This window comes from Cryptomeria japonica, chromosome 4 (assembly GCF_030272615.1).
Source record: "Cryptomeria japonica chromosome 4, Sugi_1.0, whole genome shotgun sequence".
NCBI classification, from domain to species: Eukaryota; Viridiplantae; Streptophyta; class Pinopsida; order Cupressales; family Cupressaceae; genus Cryptomeria; species Cryptomeria japonica.
The window spans coordinates 563,068,110-563,087,497 of NC_081408.1; the positions used below are offsets into that span (position 1 = coordinate 563,068,110).

Genomic DNA, 19,388 nt, shown 5'->3' on the forward strand with positions numbered 1-19,388 from the left:
TCTTAGTGAATCTTGGTGGCAGGGGAACATTTCATCCTTGAACCTATGTCCTTGAAACTTCCTCATTCTGGAAACTCGCCAAATTCAGGGATTTGGGGGTTGTTTCACAGAAGGGATGCATCCCTTTGGAACTAAGATATTGGTTAACTACCACCTGGAGTCTGCAAGTAATTCATTTACTGAGATTTCTTGTTTTTAGGCAAGAAAACCTGAATTTGATATCTTTGATGATGTGAAGGCAATTTTCTGTATCCTTTAGTTTGATTGATTAATTTTGGACTGATTTTGTTCTGAAGTAGTCATTTTACCTACAAGAAAAGGTGAGTTATAGTGGTCTGATAAGCAATATGGTTTTTGTCTTATTCATTGCAGAAATGATAGATGTGGAGCTTGAATTCAAGAATCCTCTTGAGATCCCCCTCAATATTTCTTCTGTTTCCCTCATATGTAACTATGTTCCTGAAACAATGACAAACAGAGTTGGTATTATTCATCTCTTTGATATACTCCATAAGTGATATAATTGGTCTGTCATGGTATTTTACAAAAATAGTTATTGTTTGATATAATGCTGACAAATTGCTGTTTCCTTTAGATTGTGATGATGTTATGCATGAAAGTGAAGACATATCTGAACATGCCCTGGCTAATCAAGAAGCAAGAAGTATCACAGCAAATGAGTATTTCTGCGACCTAGTATCAATTACATTTGATTTGTTAGTTAATTGAGATATCAGCTATGCAAGTTTAGAATGCTTATCATTTTAAAGGAGAATGGCATGCCTTTGTGTACATTGAATTAATACTGTTGAATATCCTATCCATCTGAATTTTAGAATAATTTTTTTATTATTGACAGGAACACAATTGATCGTGATACATGCTCACTGATTTTATCTGAGGAGGCATTTACTCTCAAAGGAGGCCAATCTATGGTGGTAGGTTTTGCTTTGCATGTTATTAGTTTCTACCATATGACACATTTACTGCCAGTAATAATGCCTTCTAATCGAGCATTGATGAAATAGCTGTCGATTAATTTTCCATTTATTATTTTAAATTTCAGAATATTAAGTATTTTAATGCTCATCATTGAATATTCTTTAAAAAACTCCTTTTAAAAATTAATAAAGATACTGTATGCTAACAAGTCTGTAGGCTGACATCTCTGCAAAAGCAACAGAGTCTTTCTTTTTTATAATCTCTAAAAAATATTTATCCATCAATGGCCAAAGTAGGTAAATGGTGTTGGCAGTGGGCCAGCTTCCCTTGCGGGGATTCGTGACATGGTTTAATAGCCTCCTGTGGATTCTATAAGTCTAGCGGTTGCATTGGGCATTGACAGATCGATCTTTTGGTGCAACGACAACCCTAGCTTGTAAGAAGTGGTATTAGAGCTTGGTCACAGGTTCGAATCATGCAGGCTGTGGCGAGTGACGCTGGGAGGGGGATTGTTGGCAGTGGGCCAGCGTCCCTCGTTGGGATTCATGACATGGTTTAACAGCCTTTTGTGGATTCTATAAGTCTAGTGGTTGTATCGGGCATTGGCAGATCGATCTTTTGGTGCAACGGCAACCCTAGCTTGTAAGAAATGGGACTTGAAAGTACAACCAATAACAATAACATGTACTAGCCAGAAGGGAGCTTGAATTTCTAAAAGGAACTAGAGGTTACAAGCTAAAAGCACAACAATAGGGCATACTAAGAAGGGCTAGTAGATGCTCTTAACATGTTGTGGAAGCTCTTCTAAATAATGATAGATGGCTCTTTAATAGTAGAGAAGAAAATGACTGTGGATGCTCTAGCCCAAGAACAGCCAATCTGTGGTTGAAACACTTGAACTTGGCAAAAGCTTGGCTGATCCAAAATGATTAAAAAACTTGGACTCAGCAAAAACGCTCAATAACTTGATAAATTTTCCAAACATTAAAACATACATAAATTTGTAAGTTTTATTTTCAAGAAAATTCATTCTACTTGATTTAGGTAACTTATTGCTGATTTCCTTAATATAGATTAAAATTGCTGTTTAGTACACATCATAGACCAAAAAATGATCTCAAATACATATCAAATTCAAGTTTTAATATAAATAAAAATTACAAATTATAATTTAGTGTTCGTAATCTACAAATTTCTATTACAATTAAAGCTCAAAAGACTGCCATTATGTAGGTATCTTCTAACTAGATGGTACTGCTGCAACTTCTTGTTGAGTAATAATATCATTCTTAACAAGAGCATGTTGTGAATGCGATGAACTTCTTGTTGATGGCCCATCGTTTACCTTCTCATATGTTGCAACTTTTTATAATGTTCCCTTTTGGGATTACCCTAGATTTTGCCCTAGAATCACATATTCAATTAAACAAGAGGTGTAATAGAGTTTGTAATGTCCCCTAGAGTTTTTCAAATGAGGCCTAGATTAATGCCTTGATTTTGAGCTTTGCAACGAGGTTAGTTTTTAATAGATAAATAAACATATATTTTATCATTGTATCAAAGAGAGTCTTAATCATTATTATGATAGATGAGAAAATATATGTAATTCCACAATGTTATAGAAAGAATCCCTAGCATCACTATTCTTAATATAATATATGATTAGGATTCTCTTAAGATCTTGCCCAATAACTTACTTGCATCATTAAGTACCCTTGTTGATCATACAAGGCACCTTGAGCTTGTCCATCAGGCTCAAGAACACAGAATGACACTTGTTACTCAGCCTTGCAGTCCCTCTTGGTCACCACTACCCAAATGAACCTTATGCCACTTGCCTTGTATGTACCTATTGTGACGTTTTCACACATCGCCCCATTGCAAATGGGGATCCCTTGTTTTGCTTTCTAGGTTAGGGTTTTGGCGTCTTAGCATTTTGTCTTCGATTTCTCATGTCTGCAAATGAGTCAGGGTTTCAAAATTTGAAAGTCGCCAAAGTCGGTAAAGTGAAGGAATGGTCAAAAGGGTGTTTTGATGCTACAGATGTGCATAGAAAGGTCGAAGGAGTAAAATTGCAATTTCTTGAGGTCAATTCTGACAACTTTCTATTTTTAGGAATTTTCCTTTTTTTCCTTTTTTCTAAATTTAGAAAGTTTTGTTTTTGGCATTTTGGGGCCAATTAGGGAACCTTCTTTTTCAGTGTACTTTTTGCTAAAAATAGAAATTTGCTTTTTGCTTTTTCTGGGATCATAGGTGGTCATCAGGTTAGGAAAAGAGTTAAGTCAAAAAGATCATTCAGAACAAATCAAGTGTGAAATAGCTTTCGAATCCAGAGGTAAATTTCTAAAAACCTGTAATGTTCCTTGACCGTACGGTGGGAGACGAGTGGTTGTACGGTGGTAAGAGGAGAGGGATCGTACGGTGTAAATGTCGTATGGTGGAGTGAGGGGTCGTACGGTGTAAGGGTTGTACGAAGGGGTGAAACAGGCCATACGGTGGAGTCAAGGCAGGCCGTACGGTGGAGAGAAGGCAGGCCGTATGGTGGTGAGAAGAGGAGGGGTGGCAGTACGATGTGAGACCGTACGGTGAGGGTGCAGAGGTATGGTGGAATACCCGTACAGTGAGCTTCAGCGGTTGTGTGGTGATTTCCTGTGAGTAATGGATTCTGAATATTAGGAATTCCCCTTATGCATGTACACTAGATTAACAGATACGCAACTGGAGAAAGTAAACAATGCTGAAATTCAAGATTTGCCAGATCCGGAACGAGTACAAAGACAGAATAGGGTGAGAGGTGAAATACCAAATAGGGAGGGTCTTTCACCTCCGAAATGGCGGATAACAAAACTCCAACAGAAATTTGCACAATAAAGAAAAATACCAAAATTCGCATACCTACAACAATGACTAACACGGCCATATATATGGGCTCCGGGAAACTTCTCGAAGGGTTATAAACAGGCCGACACGACCAAACAAAACTTGCCTAATCTAATTAAATAAAAGGGCTTGGAAGATTTGTTATTAAATTTGGGGCCTTACAATAAATTAATTAGATTTATTATTTAATTATATCGCGGACATCACAGTCCTCCTGGGCCAAAAATTGCTTGCTCTCAAGCAATTGCAGGCTTGGATGCTCCAGAATTTGCTCACCTTCCTAGGTGGCATCTTCGATGGGTAGATTCTTCCAGCGTACAAGGAACTCCTTGATTGTGCGTGTTCTCAACCTCTTTTCTCTGACATCGATGATCTCCGTCGGCTCCAGAATTAGTTTCCCTTCTTCGTCGATGGGTGGCAGATCCTTGGACACTGTGACGCTTTGCCCGACAACCTTCTTCAGACATAACACGTGAAAAACATTGTGAATCTGACTCCCCTCAGCAAGCTCCAACTCGTAGGCAACTTCACCCACTCTCCGAACCACCCTGTAGGGTCCATAGAAACGCGGGTTCAACTTCTCCTTACCACTTGTTTTCAAGGAGGATTGTCTGTGTGGTTGAAGTCGGGGGTAAACCAGATCACCAATGTCAAAATTCCGTTCAATCCGGTGTCGGTCAGCATACATCTTTTGCTAGTTCTGAGCCCTCTGCAGGTTGTCTTTGAGAGATGTTAGGATGTCTAAACTCTCCAGAAGCCAATCTTTGGCCATCAATGCACGACTGTCTCCCAATGCTAGGTCAACAAATGAAGAAGGTTCATAACCGTACAGTGCTTTGAAAGGTGGCATGCCTATCGACATGTGATAAGTGGTGTTGTAACAGTGTTCACCCAAGTGTAACCAACAAACCTAAGCCTTCTGTTGAGTTGAGACGTAGTTCTTGAGATAACCCTCTAGCCATTTGTTCACAATCTCGGTCTGTCTGTCTGTCTGCGGATGGTAGCTCGTGCTGGGCGACAACTCGGTTCTTGCCAACTGAAATAACTCCATCCAGAAGGTACTCAGAAAATGGCTATCCCTGTCAGTGACTATGTTTTGCGGTAGACCATGTAGGCAGAATACCTCATGGAAGAACATCTCGGCCACGTGAACTGCTTGATATCCCGCATGGATGGCAAAAAAATGTGCATACTTGGTCAAGCAGTCAACTATGACAAAAATGCAATCCTTTCCTTGCACTCTGGGGAGCCCAGTAATGAAATCCATCGAGATGCTATCCCATTTCTGGTCGGGAATTGGCAGTGGTTGCAGCAGTCCGGTCGGTAGGTTATGCTTAGATTTGTTCTGCTGACAGGTGGAGCATTCCCGCACATACTGCAGGACGTCGTTCTTAAGCCCCTTCCAAGAAAACCTTTCATGGATCTGTCTGTATGTTTTCAAGTATCCCGGGTGTCCAGCCAAGGGAGAGTCGTGCATTTCCTTCAGAATCTTTTCCTTCATCTTGGATTTGGGTACTAGATAAATTCCGTCCGTATAATAAATGATGTCGTCAACCACCTTGTATCGGTCATCCTGCACTTGACCATCCATCAGTTCGCAGGCAAAAGTGTTCTTGGAGTATTCAACCAACAGGTATTCCTTCCAGTCCGCCGAAATCTGGGATAAAGAACATATGGCAGGCCTTCTTGACAGGGCATCAACGACCACGTTATTCTTGCCCTTCACATATTCAATGTCAAAATCAAATGCTTGGACTTTGCTCACCCATTTCTGTTGTCGTTCATTTAAATCCCTCTGTTCCAAGAAGTATCGCAAGTTGTTGTGGTCTGTCCGCACAACAAACTTTGCTCCGACGAGGTACTGCCGAAACTTAGTCAGTGCGTGTATGATGGCGAGCATCTCCTTGTTGCAGATGGAATACAACCGCTCAACTCTCGAACACAATGGGATGACGGTCTTGCATCAACACCGCTCCAATGCCTTACCCCGAGGCATCGTACTCCAAGATGAAAGGGCGAGTGAAGTCTGGTAGTGCCAAAATCGGACACGTACTTATAACTTCTTTTAATTTGTCGAAGGTCTATTGCGCTTGCGCATTCCAACGGAAGGATCCTTTCTTTGTCAGATCTGTCAGTGGTGCCCCAAGCTGTGAAAATCCTTTCACAAACCTTCTATAATAACTGCACAAACCAAAAAATCCACGCAGCTTCGGGAGAGTCTTGGGTGGAGGCCAATCCAAAATGTCCCGAATCTTCTCCTGGTGAACTTGTACCCCCTGGGCGCTGATGACGTGACCCAAGTACAGGACCTCGGTCATTCCAAATTCACATTTGGACCTTTTGGCATACAGTGATTGTGATTCCATAATCCCCAATACTTCATTCAAATGCCCCACATGTTCATCCCAGGTCTTGCTGTAGATGAGTATGTCATCTAAGAATACCAATAGGAACTTACGCAGTTGCTTGTTGAAGATGTGGTTCATGCAGGATTGAAAAGTGACCGAAGCATTCGTTAATCCAAACGGCATGACCAAGAACTCATAGTGTCCGTAATGGCAACGAAAGGCTGTCTTTTCCACATCTTGCTCCCTCTTATGGATTTGATGGTAGCCGGAGCAGAGATCAATCTTGGAGAAATAGATTGCGCCATGTAGTTCGTCCAGTAGCTCATCGATCTTGGGAATGGGGTATCTATTCTTGATAGTCTTCTTGTTCAGTGCACGGTAGTCGACACACATTCTGAGAGTTCCGTCCTTCTTTTCCGGTACCACCGAGGATGCAAAGGGGCTAGAGCTGGGCCGGATCCATCCTTTATCGAGGAGTTCCTGGATCGTTTTCTCTATCTCATCTTTGAACTTCTTTGGGTGGCAATAAGGTGTGGTGATAACGGGTTATGCTCCTTCCTCCAACTCGATGGTGTGCTGAAACCCTCGGTGTAGGGGTATACCAGATGGAATATCAGCGAAGACCAAACTATGCTCATCCAAAATCGACTGAAGTTCCTCATCCTGGTAGTAGGTCGGTTGCTCTTTCACAGGTTTTGTTGAGATCAAGCAATGTGCTGCCCAGACTACTTCATCATGTCTGAAGATAGCTTCCATCCTTTTGGCGGAAATCTCCCTCGGGCCACCATTCTACATTCCCCTGAGAACCACCTTCCTGCCATCCACCTCGAATGAGAACTCCATCCTTTTGAAGCTCTGCGTGTACTGGTCGAGGGTCTCCATCCATTGAATGCCCAATATGACATCCATGTCATCCAGATCTACAACAAAGAAATCGTCGGTCACCGTGTAATTTCTCATGGTGATGCTCAGTTGCGGAACCAGGTGAGTGCATGATAGGAGATTGCCTCCTGCCACCTTGATATCGAACCCTTCATGCTCCTTTGTACGCAAACCCCTTCGGGTGACGAGTGATGAGTTTATGAAGTTGAGCGAGGCCCCACTGTCGAGCATAACAAGAACTCGTTGCCCTTGGAGTGTACCACGTACTCTAAATACACTGCACCTTGGGGTACCCGCCAGTGTGGCAATGATGCCCCCCCTCCGTGCCAATGTGGAGATTCTCTCCGCTAGGCTGGTTTCTTTGGCAGATTCTTCCCTTGGGGGTTCACTTTCCTCATGCTCCTCTTCTCCATCGGACATCACTTCAATATAGTGAATCTTTCCTTTGCCCAAGCATTGGTGTCCTGGTTCCCATGGCTCCTTGCAGGTGAAACGAAGCTTCTTCCTTCTAAGTTCTTATCTTGTGGGTCCATCAATCCGCCCATGAACAAGACCACCGACCTCCGCTTTGAGATGTCAGTTACCAACATGGATAGTCTCTGGAATTCTATGATGTAACTGTCCACAGGTCTCAACTGCTTTAGTTGCGCCAACTCCTTGAAATTGAGTTATGGATTCCCGTCAAATCGATCTATGAGCTTCTCTGTGAGTTCGACATAGGAAGTTATCTGGTCATGGCCAAGAGTGACCATTCCATGATGCCACCATTCATGCGCGACCCCTTCCAGGTGGAGTGCTGCAAACTTGATAGCTTCATCTTCAGGCATCGAGTTGAGTTGGAAGTAGGTATTTGCTTTTTGAACCCAGGCTCGTGCCGAGGTTGCTCCGGCCCCATCAAATGATGATAGGTTGATCTTGCCAACCTTTCGCTTGATGTCATTGTTATAGTGTCCAAAATGGCTCCGACTTTTGCCGTCTGAGTATTTCATCTGGAGCTCCACATAATCCTTGAAGGATATGTCCCCCTCAAGATTTGCATCCCTCCAATCTTGGTTCAACTATGCTTGCATCTCCTGAAAGGTGGGCTCGTGCTCCCTGAGTGGAGCTGATTTCTGAGGAAAAGTTGGCATCAACGGCCGTGAATGTGAGCGTTGGACGTTTGACCTTCCCATGATCGAATCATCGCCCTGCCCATTCTGTTCTCCATTCGTTTTTCCCAAGGCCAATTGTTGTAAGGTTTCCTCCATGATTTGTTGTCGTTGCTCTCCTTTGGTTAAGGTGTCGTTGAGCTGAGCGTGGCTTTTGGTTAGCTCCGTTAATAGTGCCATGACTTCTCTTGCAGGATCCTGTGGTTCCCCCTTTCGATCGGCCGAACGGTACCTCCTTCTGGTGTACACTTGCATTCACTACACGACAGGTTGGCAAGATCACAAGCTCTAATACAACTGTAATGTTCCCTGATCGTGTGGTGTAACTGGCAAAGGCGAAGGGACTATTGAACTGGCAGGGGAAAGGTTGTACGGTGGATAGACCGTACGGTGAGAGAGGAGTGGTCGTACGGTGGTAAGAGGAGGGGGATCGTACGGTGTAAATGTTGTACGGTGGAGTGAGGGGTCGTACGGTGTAAGGGTTGTACGAAGGGGTGAAACAGGCCGTACGGTGGAGTCAAGGCAGGCCGTATGGTGGTGAGAAGAGGAGAGGTGGCAGTACGATGTGAGACCGTACGGTGAGGGTGCAGAGGTACGGTGGAATACCCGTACGGTGAGCTTCAGCGGTTGTGCGGTGATTTCCCGTGAGTAATGGATTCTGAATATTAGGAATTCCCCTTATGCATGTACACCAGATTAACAGATACGCAACTAGAGAAAGAAAACAATGATGAAATTCAACATTTGCCAGATCCGAAACGAGTACAAAGACAGAATAGCGTGAGAGGTGAATCTCACCGAAACTGCAAATACCAAATAGGGAGGGTCTTTCACCTCCGAAATGGCGGATAACAGAACTCCAACGGGAATTTGCACAATAAAGAAAAATACCAAAATTCGCATACCTACAACAATGACTAACATAGCCATATATATGGGCTTCGGGAAACTTCCCGAAGGGTTACAAATGGGCCGATACGACCAACCAAAACTTGCCTAATCTAATTAAATAAAAGGGCCCGAAAGATTTGTTATTAAATTTGGGGCCTTACAATAAAGTAATTAGATTTATTATTTAATTATATCAAGGACATCACAAAAGCTAATTAAAGATCACCAAAATTTGACTAAGTTTGGAACTCAAATTAAGAAATTCCTTGTTCAAATCATGAAGAATGCCTATCCATGGAGGAATTGCATGATGAAGTTCTCTATGGGAAAAGAAGAAATCTCCTTGGTCAAGTGATGAGTTAGCCTTACGAGTCAAGAAAATTCTTGACCAAGCATGAAGTTTGCTCAAGAATGGTGAAATTTTCTTGTTTAAATGTCAAACTTCACTCAGCATGATGAAATGTTCCTTGTGCACTAGCAAAGTCCGCCCAAGGAGTGGGTTAAGAAAGTGATTAAGTGTTAGCACTTTGACAAGTCCGCCCATGGCATGGTAAAAAAGTTTGTATCCTACTGTCAAGTCCGCCAGGGAGGTTGGAAGAGTTCCTTGTCAACATGTCAAGTCCGTCCTCAAGCATTTAAAACTTCCCTTTCCTAATGCAAAGTCCACACATGCTTGGAAGGAAATTCCTTGTCCATTGCCAAGTCCGCCCATGGTATGAGGAGGATAATCCTAAAGCAAGTCAAAGTCTGCCCTAGGTGGATAAGTGAGATGTTAGGCTAAAGATGAAGGCAAGTGTTGGATGTCAAAAAAGAAAAGAAAGCAAAGGGAAATTCGTGCAACTTGAGAAGGAAAAGTCGGTAGAAAATCAAAAAGACTAAAACAAAGTCAAGTTCGCTCAAGAGAGGAGGCTCATTAAAACAATAAAGCAAAGGTGAAAAGCACTAAGAAGAATTCGCTTAAGTGTTGAAGGCATAAATGATTAAAGAAAAAAGGCTGCCCAAGTATTGCAAAGAAGAGATTTTTGCTAAGTAAAAGATAAATAAAACGCAAAAACGAAACAAAAAGGAAAAAAGTGAACTAAAACAAAGGTTGAGCTCTTTATAAGCACAAGCATTGGCATTCATTCATTCACAAGTTGCTTCTCAGAATTCGAAACTGGAGCTCAAGAAAGAATTTCTTTCAAGTTGCAAGGTAGATTCTCGAAGTCAATTTCAGGTGCAAGATGATCCAAGGAAGAAATTAGGCCAAGTTGGAAGCAATTCTTTTTAGGAATTTCCTTAATATTTTCAGGTTTATAAAAAGTTCTAAGGCAGACTTTCAAAGTTTTAAGTTCAAATTGCACTTTAAGACTTCCTTCTTAGTCTAATATTTCTGATTCTCAGACTTGCACATGATTTCCCACCTCAAAATCTTCAAGGAATAGTGTTGCTTTTTGTGCCTTTTCAATTTTGAGGGTGAAAATTTCATAAATTAGACTCAGTTTCACAATCTCCAGAATTTTCCAAGTTTGATTTTAGTTTTCAGAATTTCTCTTACTCTGATTTTTGTTTTTCAAGATTGGATTATGTTTTATTCTGGTCCGGTCCGCCTGTGGTCCGGATAGGGTCCGTGATTCATAGTTCTGTGTTGGTGTAATTAATTATTCATGTTGGATATTATTACACCTTACTTAAGTTTACTTAGGTACATGCATATCATAGTAGTTTGGGTATGAGACACTTGGGTGTTTGTGCCACATTGGGATAGTGTGTGTAGGAGAATTTCCACCTTTTATGATGTGATCTTGTTACTACTCTATCATATCCACTTATTGTGGAGTGATAATTCCACATTTGGTGGGTGATCCACCTCATGTGGAATATTCTATTGTTTCTCCCATAGTTTTAAAACTCGTGGACTCGCCAGGACTCGTCGAGTCCTGGCGAGTCCATCTGAAAGACTCGCGAGTCTTGTGCAAGGACTCGCGCGAGTCTTGTGCAAGGACTCGCGAGTCTTTCAGATGGACTCGTGCGACCTAGAGAAAATGTCATGCAAGCTTTAAAATTGAGTTTAACATGTGAAAAAATTAGGTCTCTCCGTTAGGATTCATATATGGAATATAACATTTAAGTATAAGTGACTTTAAGTTATATTCCATATATACTGTCAGGATGTTTGAGAGTGGTTTCGGACCTCCAGGAGTTATAATGCAAAATCTAGTTTTTGGAGGATTCTTCAATTTTCCAGACTTAGTCAGATTTCAGGATCAGGAAGACATTCCAGACTTAGCCAAATTTCAGGGCATTTGAAGATCAAGATGACATTCCAGACTTTAAGTTATATTCCATATATACTGTCAGGATGTTTGAGAGTGGTTTCGAACCTCCAGGAGTTATAATGCAAAATCTAGTTTTTGGAGGATTCTTCAATTTTCCAGACTTAGTCAAATTTTAGGATCTTTCGGCGATGCCCCTTGACCCCAACTTGGGGGCGTTGCCCCGAAACCCCCGTCGAAAAATATGGGGGGAAATTGCGCCGATGGAAGTAGGGAAAATTTAACCTCCGAGTCTGATTAGGCTCCATATAAAAGCATAATTAGCATTGAAGAAATCTTGGTATTATACATTTTAGAGTTGAAAGTTTGAAACTATGAGTATGTGACATGTGTAATGTTTCAATTATGGCTCTTATGTTCTCTTAATGCATTAATTTCTTTATGTTTTTTTGTAAAACTACGGTTTTTTTTTTTGCCGAGTCCTTGCCGAGTCTTTCACGAGTCCGAGTCCGAGTCCAAATTTTTGGTTTGCCGAGTCCGAGGCGAGTCCGAGTTTTTCAACTATGGTTTCTCCTACCTACCACACCTATTTCCTACCTACCTTTGTTTCTTATTGAGCCACATGTCATGTTTGTGTGCTCACATATCCATATAGACTTGCCTATATAAGTGTTGACGTGTATTTTGTACACTATCAAACACAGAATAAAATACCCAAGGGTACCTTATCCTCTCTTGAGTAAAGTCTCCGAATGCTGAAGATGTCGCGAAAAGGTTCAATCAGGGTGACTTCAAGGTTCTTCGCTGTAGGATCTCTACGTGTGGATAAGCTCTCTATGGTATGATGTGATTTTGTTGGAATCACAAGGGGACTTACACTTGATGACTGAACTTCTGATTTGCTTTGAATATTGCTGGAACACAGGATTTTACTAGCTTTGATTTAAAAAAAAGGAAAAAAGACGAGGGCGAGGAAAGGATCTAATCCTAACACTAAGAATGTAAGAGCAATGAATGATCTTTGATGAAATTCTAACTAAGTCTTGTTTTGACATCCCAGGACCATCTCCACAAGGTTAGTGCGATCTTCGAAGGAAAGCTTTATGATGTTCAAATCATCACTGCAGGCATAGACACCATCAGGCTGATGCATATCAATGAAGAAGCGACAATTGAAGTTAAGCTTAAGCTAAATGATTCCAGTTGACTACGCAAGGCAAGTCTGCAATCAACAAACTGCTAGTAGTATGGATATACGAATTTCACCATCAATCAAGCACATTTCTTCTAGTCATCTAATAACACGAAATCAAATATGAGAAGTATAGAGACCATGCAAATTGTCGAATCGACCCATAAATTTCACCATTTCTTCAATGAAGTTACAAGTCTTTTACAACAACATCTTGGCAACAATCTTTGCCTTCTCTCTCTACTCTACTCTAATTGCTATTCTAATCACCTTCTAACTACTCTCTATTCACTAACTCCTTTCTAACTGCTTCCAACTTACTGCCTTTACAAAATGAAGAGTCGAGGCTTATATAGTGCCCTTAATACAATTCGATGGCTGAGATCAATTTGAGATCAATGGCCAAGATTCAACAATGAAAACCCTAATTAGGGTTTGTTACAACCATTACATAACATTTAATGCTCAACCAATGAAATAATTGTATTGCTTGGACACATGTCCTCTCTGGAAAAATCGACCAATGGATAGCCAGGGTAGGTACATCGGAGTTTGTGCCATCTCCCATGAGTTAGGTACATTGAATCTGGACATGCTGAGGTGGACCACACTGACTGGAGAAATGATGACTAGGATGCCAACTCGTCAGACACTTGGTTGATACTCAATTTGGTAATGTTGAGAAGTTAGCTTTAATTAACTCTTCTGGAATTATCTGCGTCTTCAACGAACCCTTTGCTCTGACTTCTTGTGTCCATGATTTGCAGGATGATGATGTACCTCGCCTTGGAATACTGGACTGGAAGAGGTCGCCCTTATCCTGATGATGCTGGATCGAAGAAGGTCATCCTTGTCGATGCTAGACTGGAGGAGGTCGCCCTTATCCTTGCTTGATCTTCTTGGAGGAGACCGTCCTTGATCTGGCTTGATTTTCCAGCTCCGGGATCTCCATTTGATGCCTACACAAAATATTAAAGTTAGTCTTTTGAGCATCAAACCTCAAAGCATGAAATTTAAGACCTTTCAAAGGTAAAACTTAAGTTATTAATTTGAAAAAAGTCATGATAAATCAAGAACTATACATTTTCAAATTAATAATGAATGGAATTTGGATCTTCAAGACTTAGACTTTACAAAATTGCAATGGGATCATAATAAGTCTTGAATGAGATCTTCAAAAAAGTAATTCTTCATACCTTACCTTGAGTATTAAACTCTAAGAAATGATGCAAAAATAGATGAATTTCGCTAGGCAAAGTGTAGATCATAGCCTCCTCTTGGATGAATCACGCCTCCTCTAGCCTTCAAAAGAATTTCGCCCTCCTTAGTCTTTAACACTTCGTAGAAACTCGCTCCAAACAAGCTATATTTCGCGCCTCCAATTTGCTCTCCAATTTCGCACTTAAAGGAATGATTGAATGATTTGAAATGTGAAGCAACACTCCTCCAATATATAGAGCGCTCACCTTCCACTTACCCATGAGGCCGAGCTAGCAAATAAAAGGTGAAATAATAAATAAAACCTCAAAAGGAGTAGGCCGACTTGTCAAATAAAGGCAAAATAATGCCTTGTGCGCTCAACTTTTAATTTTTTAATTATTTAAATTAATTTTAATACCTCTAGGATGTTTATTTTGATTATTTCATGGTACAAAATTAATTTATTAAATTGAAATGCCTTTAATTTAATGTGAATTTGATTTAATCTTTCAAAGGCTTCGAAGTGAGTAAATTTGGTGAATTTCAAGGAATGTCAACGTTCAATTAATGCAAAAAATGAAGGATATTACCAATTTCGCCCTGGACCCTTGGAGAGGGACAGGAGCGAATTTGCAAATTGTCATCAAAATTTGTAAATCTTGCATCTTAATTCCACCTCAAGGCGTTTCAAACAACATTTCAAACTTGTGCCTTGGCCTAGATTTGTCCAAACTTGGAGAGAAAGGCTAGATATTAGGTTTTTCGCCCTGGTCCCTTGGAGAGGGACAGGAGCGATTTTGGAATTTCAAACTTATCCGTCCTTTGCTAGCCTTCCAAATTATCTTCAACAGGCTAAACATGCCTTCTTCCATTCATTTCAATCACAAAACTTGCCTTGTCTTTGCAAGAAATTTGCACTTTTTAGAAAATCGCTCTGGACCCTTGGAGAGGGACAGGAGCGCCTTTAGTCATTTGGGTTGATTTCCTCCTTTGTGGACTACTCAAATTATATTCAACGGACAAAACATGCTTGCCTTGATCTCTTCTGATCATAAAATCACTTTGATCCTGCAAGAATAGTGCAAATTTGAAAATCAAGCTCCGGACCTTCAGTGAGGGACAGGAGCGAACCTTTGCCTTCTAGGCCAAAATGCTTCGTCTTTCATCATGGAATGTCTTTGCTAGGGAAGATTTCATCTTGTTACATGCCATGAATAAGAGTTCAAGTCCAAGAAAGGTCTAAAAATATGTATATAAAGAAAATCGCTCTGGTCCTTCAGTGAGGGACAGGAGCGCCCTTTTGTCTTTGTTGCCCAAAATTCACCATTTTTCAAACTTTCAAACTTTCAAATGCATCCAGTAACGTCCAATCTTCTCTCTGGAAAACCCTGCACAAAACGAGTTAGCCAAAATTAGTGAGAAATAAACTTGAACAACATTTTCGCCCTGGACCCTTGGAGAGGGACAGGAGCGAAATTTACAATCTAGGCTAAATTGCTTAATCCTTTAGTTTCAAATCACTTCATAGGGCAAGGTAAGATCATTTTCAAGGCTAGGAACAAGGTTTCAAATTCAAGCGAGTTGGCAAACGAAATCTACAATGAATTTCGCTCTGGACCCTCAGCAAGGGACAGGAGCGAAATTCCCAACCTTGGCCAAAATTCATCATTTTCTTGAAGGTGTTCAATCAATTCCAAAGTCCAAACAAAATGCTTTGCAAATCTAAATTTGGTCAAATAAGGCCAGGAATGAGTCCTAGGTTGATTTTCACCCTGGACCCTTGGTGAGGGACAGGAGCGAGATTCACCTTGGACCCCCTGAGAGGGTCAGGAGCGAAATTCGCTCTGGATCCTCAGCAAGGGTCAGGAGCGAAATTTGACTTTTTGAACTCTCTATCAGGATAAATGTTATATTCCATATAACATTTAAGTATAAGTGACATTTCCTTCTTTCTTCTTTCTTATACTTTAAGTTATATTCCATATATACTTTCAGGATGTTTGAGAGTGGTTTCAGACCTCCAGGAGTTATATTGCAAAATCTAGTTTTTGGAGGTTTTTCAGTTTCCAGACTTAGTCAAATTTCAGGATCAGGACATTCCAAACTTAGCCAAATTTCAGGATCAAGACATTCAGACTTAGCCAAATTTCAGGATCAGGACATTTAGACTTCATCACTTACCAACTTGACCTAACTCAAGCAGAACCTGCTATCCAGGTGATCCCCTTGGCGACACTCAAAATGCAAAGGCTAACTGACAAAACCCTAAAAAACCTAAAGAACAAACCCTAGAAAGCAAAAAGCAGGGGTCCCCATTTGCAATGGGGCGATGTGTGAAATGGTCACAACAATAAGCAGGCTCATATTCATTGTATGTAACAACTATTGAACAACTATTTTTATCTATGGATGAGAATACAATTTATTCTTGTTCTATATTTTGTCTCTCTATTTTGTACTTTTCATTGAGCTCTTGATCTTGGCAAAATGTCACCTAATATCAGAGCCATTAGAGCGTCATTGATTCGTCTTTGAGAGGCATTATTGCGACGTCAAGAGGCAGATCTGAGGAGCAACATCTTTTGGAGGCATCCTAGACTAGATTCGACCTTGCCATTGCATTCGGGTGATCGTTTCCATGAAATTTGACTATAAATTCGCATATATTTAGTGAAAAGTCAATTTCGGGTTTGGAGGAAAAAATTTGCCCAATTTGGGCGGTATGGTACGATTTTGCAAAAAAAAAAAAAAAGAAAAAAATTTCTATTTTCTGCGAAAAAAGAAAATGAAAAAATCATTCTGCATAAATTTTTTATTGAAAAAGTTCAAAAAAAAAAATCAAAAAATATATATTATTATGGGGCGGGTTTATTTCACTCCGCTTGACCCGTACCGTAGATTGTTCGTGCAGGGCCCATACATTTTTCTTGGCCACGCGACCGCTCCTGGCTCCACCGGCGGCCCCTCCAATTGCCAACACCGTCTTTCGGCGATGACACCTTCCACGACTCCCGGTCGCCGATTGCCTTATTCTTGCTGACTGCCGCTGACCATCTCTGCTCCCACCGACTGCCGTTTCGACCCACCTTGTTCCTGCCGACTGCCGTCGGCCCCGACCTGCCGCCTGCCCCGACCCGCCGCCCATCGAACTCCTCGCTAGCTCCTTTGCTACCGACGACCCATCTCCCGACGACTCTCTCTGTTTTCCGGCTGCAGGTCCCGTCCGGCCTGTCGAGTGTCTGCCTCCTCCGCCGTGTGCCTTCCTCCCGCCGACGTGCATCTCCCAACTGTCAAGTCGGCGATCCCCGCCGACCACGCGGACCCCGCCATGCTGTTCGTGTGAACCACGGGGACCCCACCACGCAGCCACGCAGTCAGCCTGGTCTTTTTCCAGTAGGCTCTACATGCGAGCAGCCTAGTCAACACCTAGTCATCTTGCCACGCAGACGATGTACGTACGCCCAATCAGCACGACACACAGATCCCACGTCAGTAGCCATACCAGTGATACAACATCACTCAGTATTGCCACCTCGTCATCCGTACAGGACATGTCACTGTCTCATCAAATTTCAGTATAGGCCGTAGAACAAGTGGCAGTATTCGATTGACCCATGTCATTCGTCCGTATAGTAAGGACGCCACGTCAGTAGGGGGTGAAGTTTTTGTGATTGCCATACGACCGTCAAATTTAGGCCCACAGTTCGCTGACGTCATCATTTCTCAAAATTTATCAGCCCCCTCCCGTTGAGCTTTTCAGTTTTGCAGTTCAACTTTGAAAGGCCATATCTTGCTCATTTTTGCTCTTTTTTTGGTGCAATTATTTTTGAAATGGGCTAATTTTTCGTGTACTTTCACATGGTGGCATTATTTTTTGATTTTGATGGATAGATTTTTCAGAATTCTCAGTTTTTGGTGACTGTACCTGTCCAATCCCCGTTTCTGCAACTTTCGGGACTCCGTTTGGGCTCATACGAACTCCTTTTCAGGTGCCGTTTTTTTTGAAAGTGCATAATTTTTTGTCTACTAGCCTTATTTGCTATCATTTTGCAGTGATTTTGAGTAGAAATTGTACTTTCAGCATATGGTCCTTTTTGGCCAATTTGGCAATTGTATTGCATAGATCTATCTTGCTGGTCTTTTGCATTGTAGTTCTCAGCCTATTGGGGCAGTTGTAAAACAAAATCAGAAGTCCACCTTGCCATTGTTTGCAAGTGGCGTATTGTACACACACTACATATAAAGTGCCAAAATCATCAATTTGGGGGGGTGTCTCTTGTGCTTTTGTGCTCTTGTGTTCCTTCCTTTTCATTGCTATGGGTTCTCCTAAGTTTCCTCTCTTAACTCCTCATAATTATGCTACTTGGAAAATTGATGCATGGAGTAAACTTATGGAAAAAATGACTAACTCATTACATTGTTGGAACTATTGTTGCTCACGCTGATCCTAAGGCTGATCCTATTGCTCACTTGGATTGGCTCACTAAAAATATCATGGCAATTAGTACCTTAAGAAAGTATGTATCAAAGGATCTCATCTTTCATATTGAGAAATGTACCTTAATTAAGGATGCTTTGCAAAAGTTTCAAGACTTGTATGATCAAGTTGATGAAATTAGGGGATATCAGATCGATAGTGATCTCACCATGTTAGATCCCAAGAACTTTGATACTATACAAGATTATGTCACTAAGGCAAAAGTGTTGAGGGCACAACTCAAGGATTGTGGCATTGATGAGAAGGATACTCAATTGATCTTCAATTTGATGGGCAAGCTTCCACAAGAATATGCAACATTTGTTTCTAGTTTCCAAACCCATAGGATGACAATGGGTTCAAGCTACACAATGCCTACATTTGATGCTTTCGCTGAAATGTTGATGATGGAACAAACTAAGTTGATAAGCATGGACATTCTTAAGACTTCTAAGTCTCAAGCATTAGTGGCAAATCAAGGGAACAAAAGAAATCAAGGAAAGGATAACTCAAACAAGAAGAAATGGCAATCAAAGCCTAAGGACAAAGCACCACCTTCTACACAACAAGGAGATTCATCCTCTTCTAAGAAGGACAATTCACCAAAGAGGGAGAGACCTAATTGTCCTATTGTAAAATGTTTGGTCATGAGGAGCGTCGTTGCCATTCTAAAAAGATTGATGAGCTCTCACACATCCTCAAAAAGCACAACATTGATTTGCCTAATGCCTACAAGAAGAAGGATTCATCAAATTCCACTTCCTCACATTCAAAAGGAAAAGGGAAAGCATTCATGGCTTCTACAAGTGGGAAGACTCAGTCTTTTGGGACAAGAAAAGGAAAAGCTCTTTGTGCTACTGCAAGTCATGATTCAGGGAGATGGCTTCTAGATTTAGGGGCTTCTCATCATATGACATCTTCGCAGTCTATGTTCTCTTCATTTGAGCCTTGCACCATGCCGCAGATTTTGATGGGCAATCATACATACATGGATGTGATTGGGAAAGGATCTATTGCCATTGGGGATAACTCCTTCAATGATGTGTTGTGTGTACCCCACTTGACAAACAATCTCCTTTCCATCTATCAAATGACACATGGGGCAACTAAGAGAATTGTGGAGTTCACATCCGAGTCAGTTTTCATTAGAGACTTGGAGACTAGAGCTATCAT

At 41.3% G+C, this 19,388-nt stretch overlaps 1 protein-coding gene across 3 annotated transcripts in view; it reads left to right on the top strand.

The window, feature by feature from the left end:
* LOC131036088 (uncharacterized) overlaps positions 1-19,388 on the top strand; it is a 232,576-nt gene that overhangs the window by 127,606 nt on the left and 85,582 nt on the right. For all 3 annotated transcript variants that reach the window (XM_057967893.2, XM_057967895.2, XM_057967894.2), the window contains 3 exons: positions 373-483; positions 596-680; positions 860-938. In XM_057967893.2, coding sequence (XP_057823876.2) covers positions 373-483; positions 596-680; positions 860-938 — 275 coding nt within the window. The remainder of the gene's footprint in view (positions 1-372; positions 484-595; positions 681-859; positions 939-19,388) is intronic.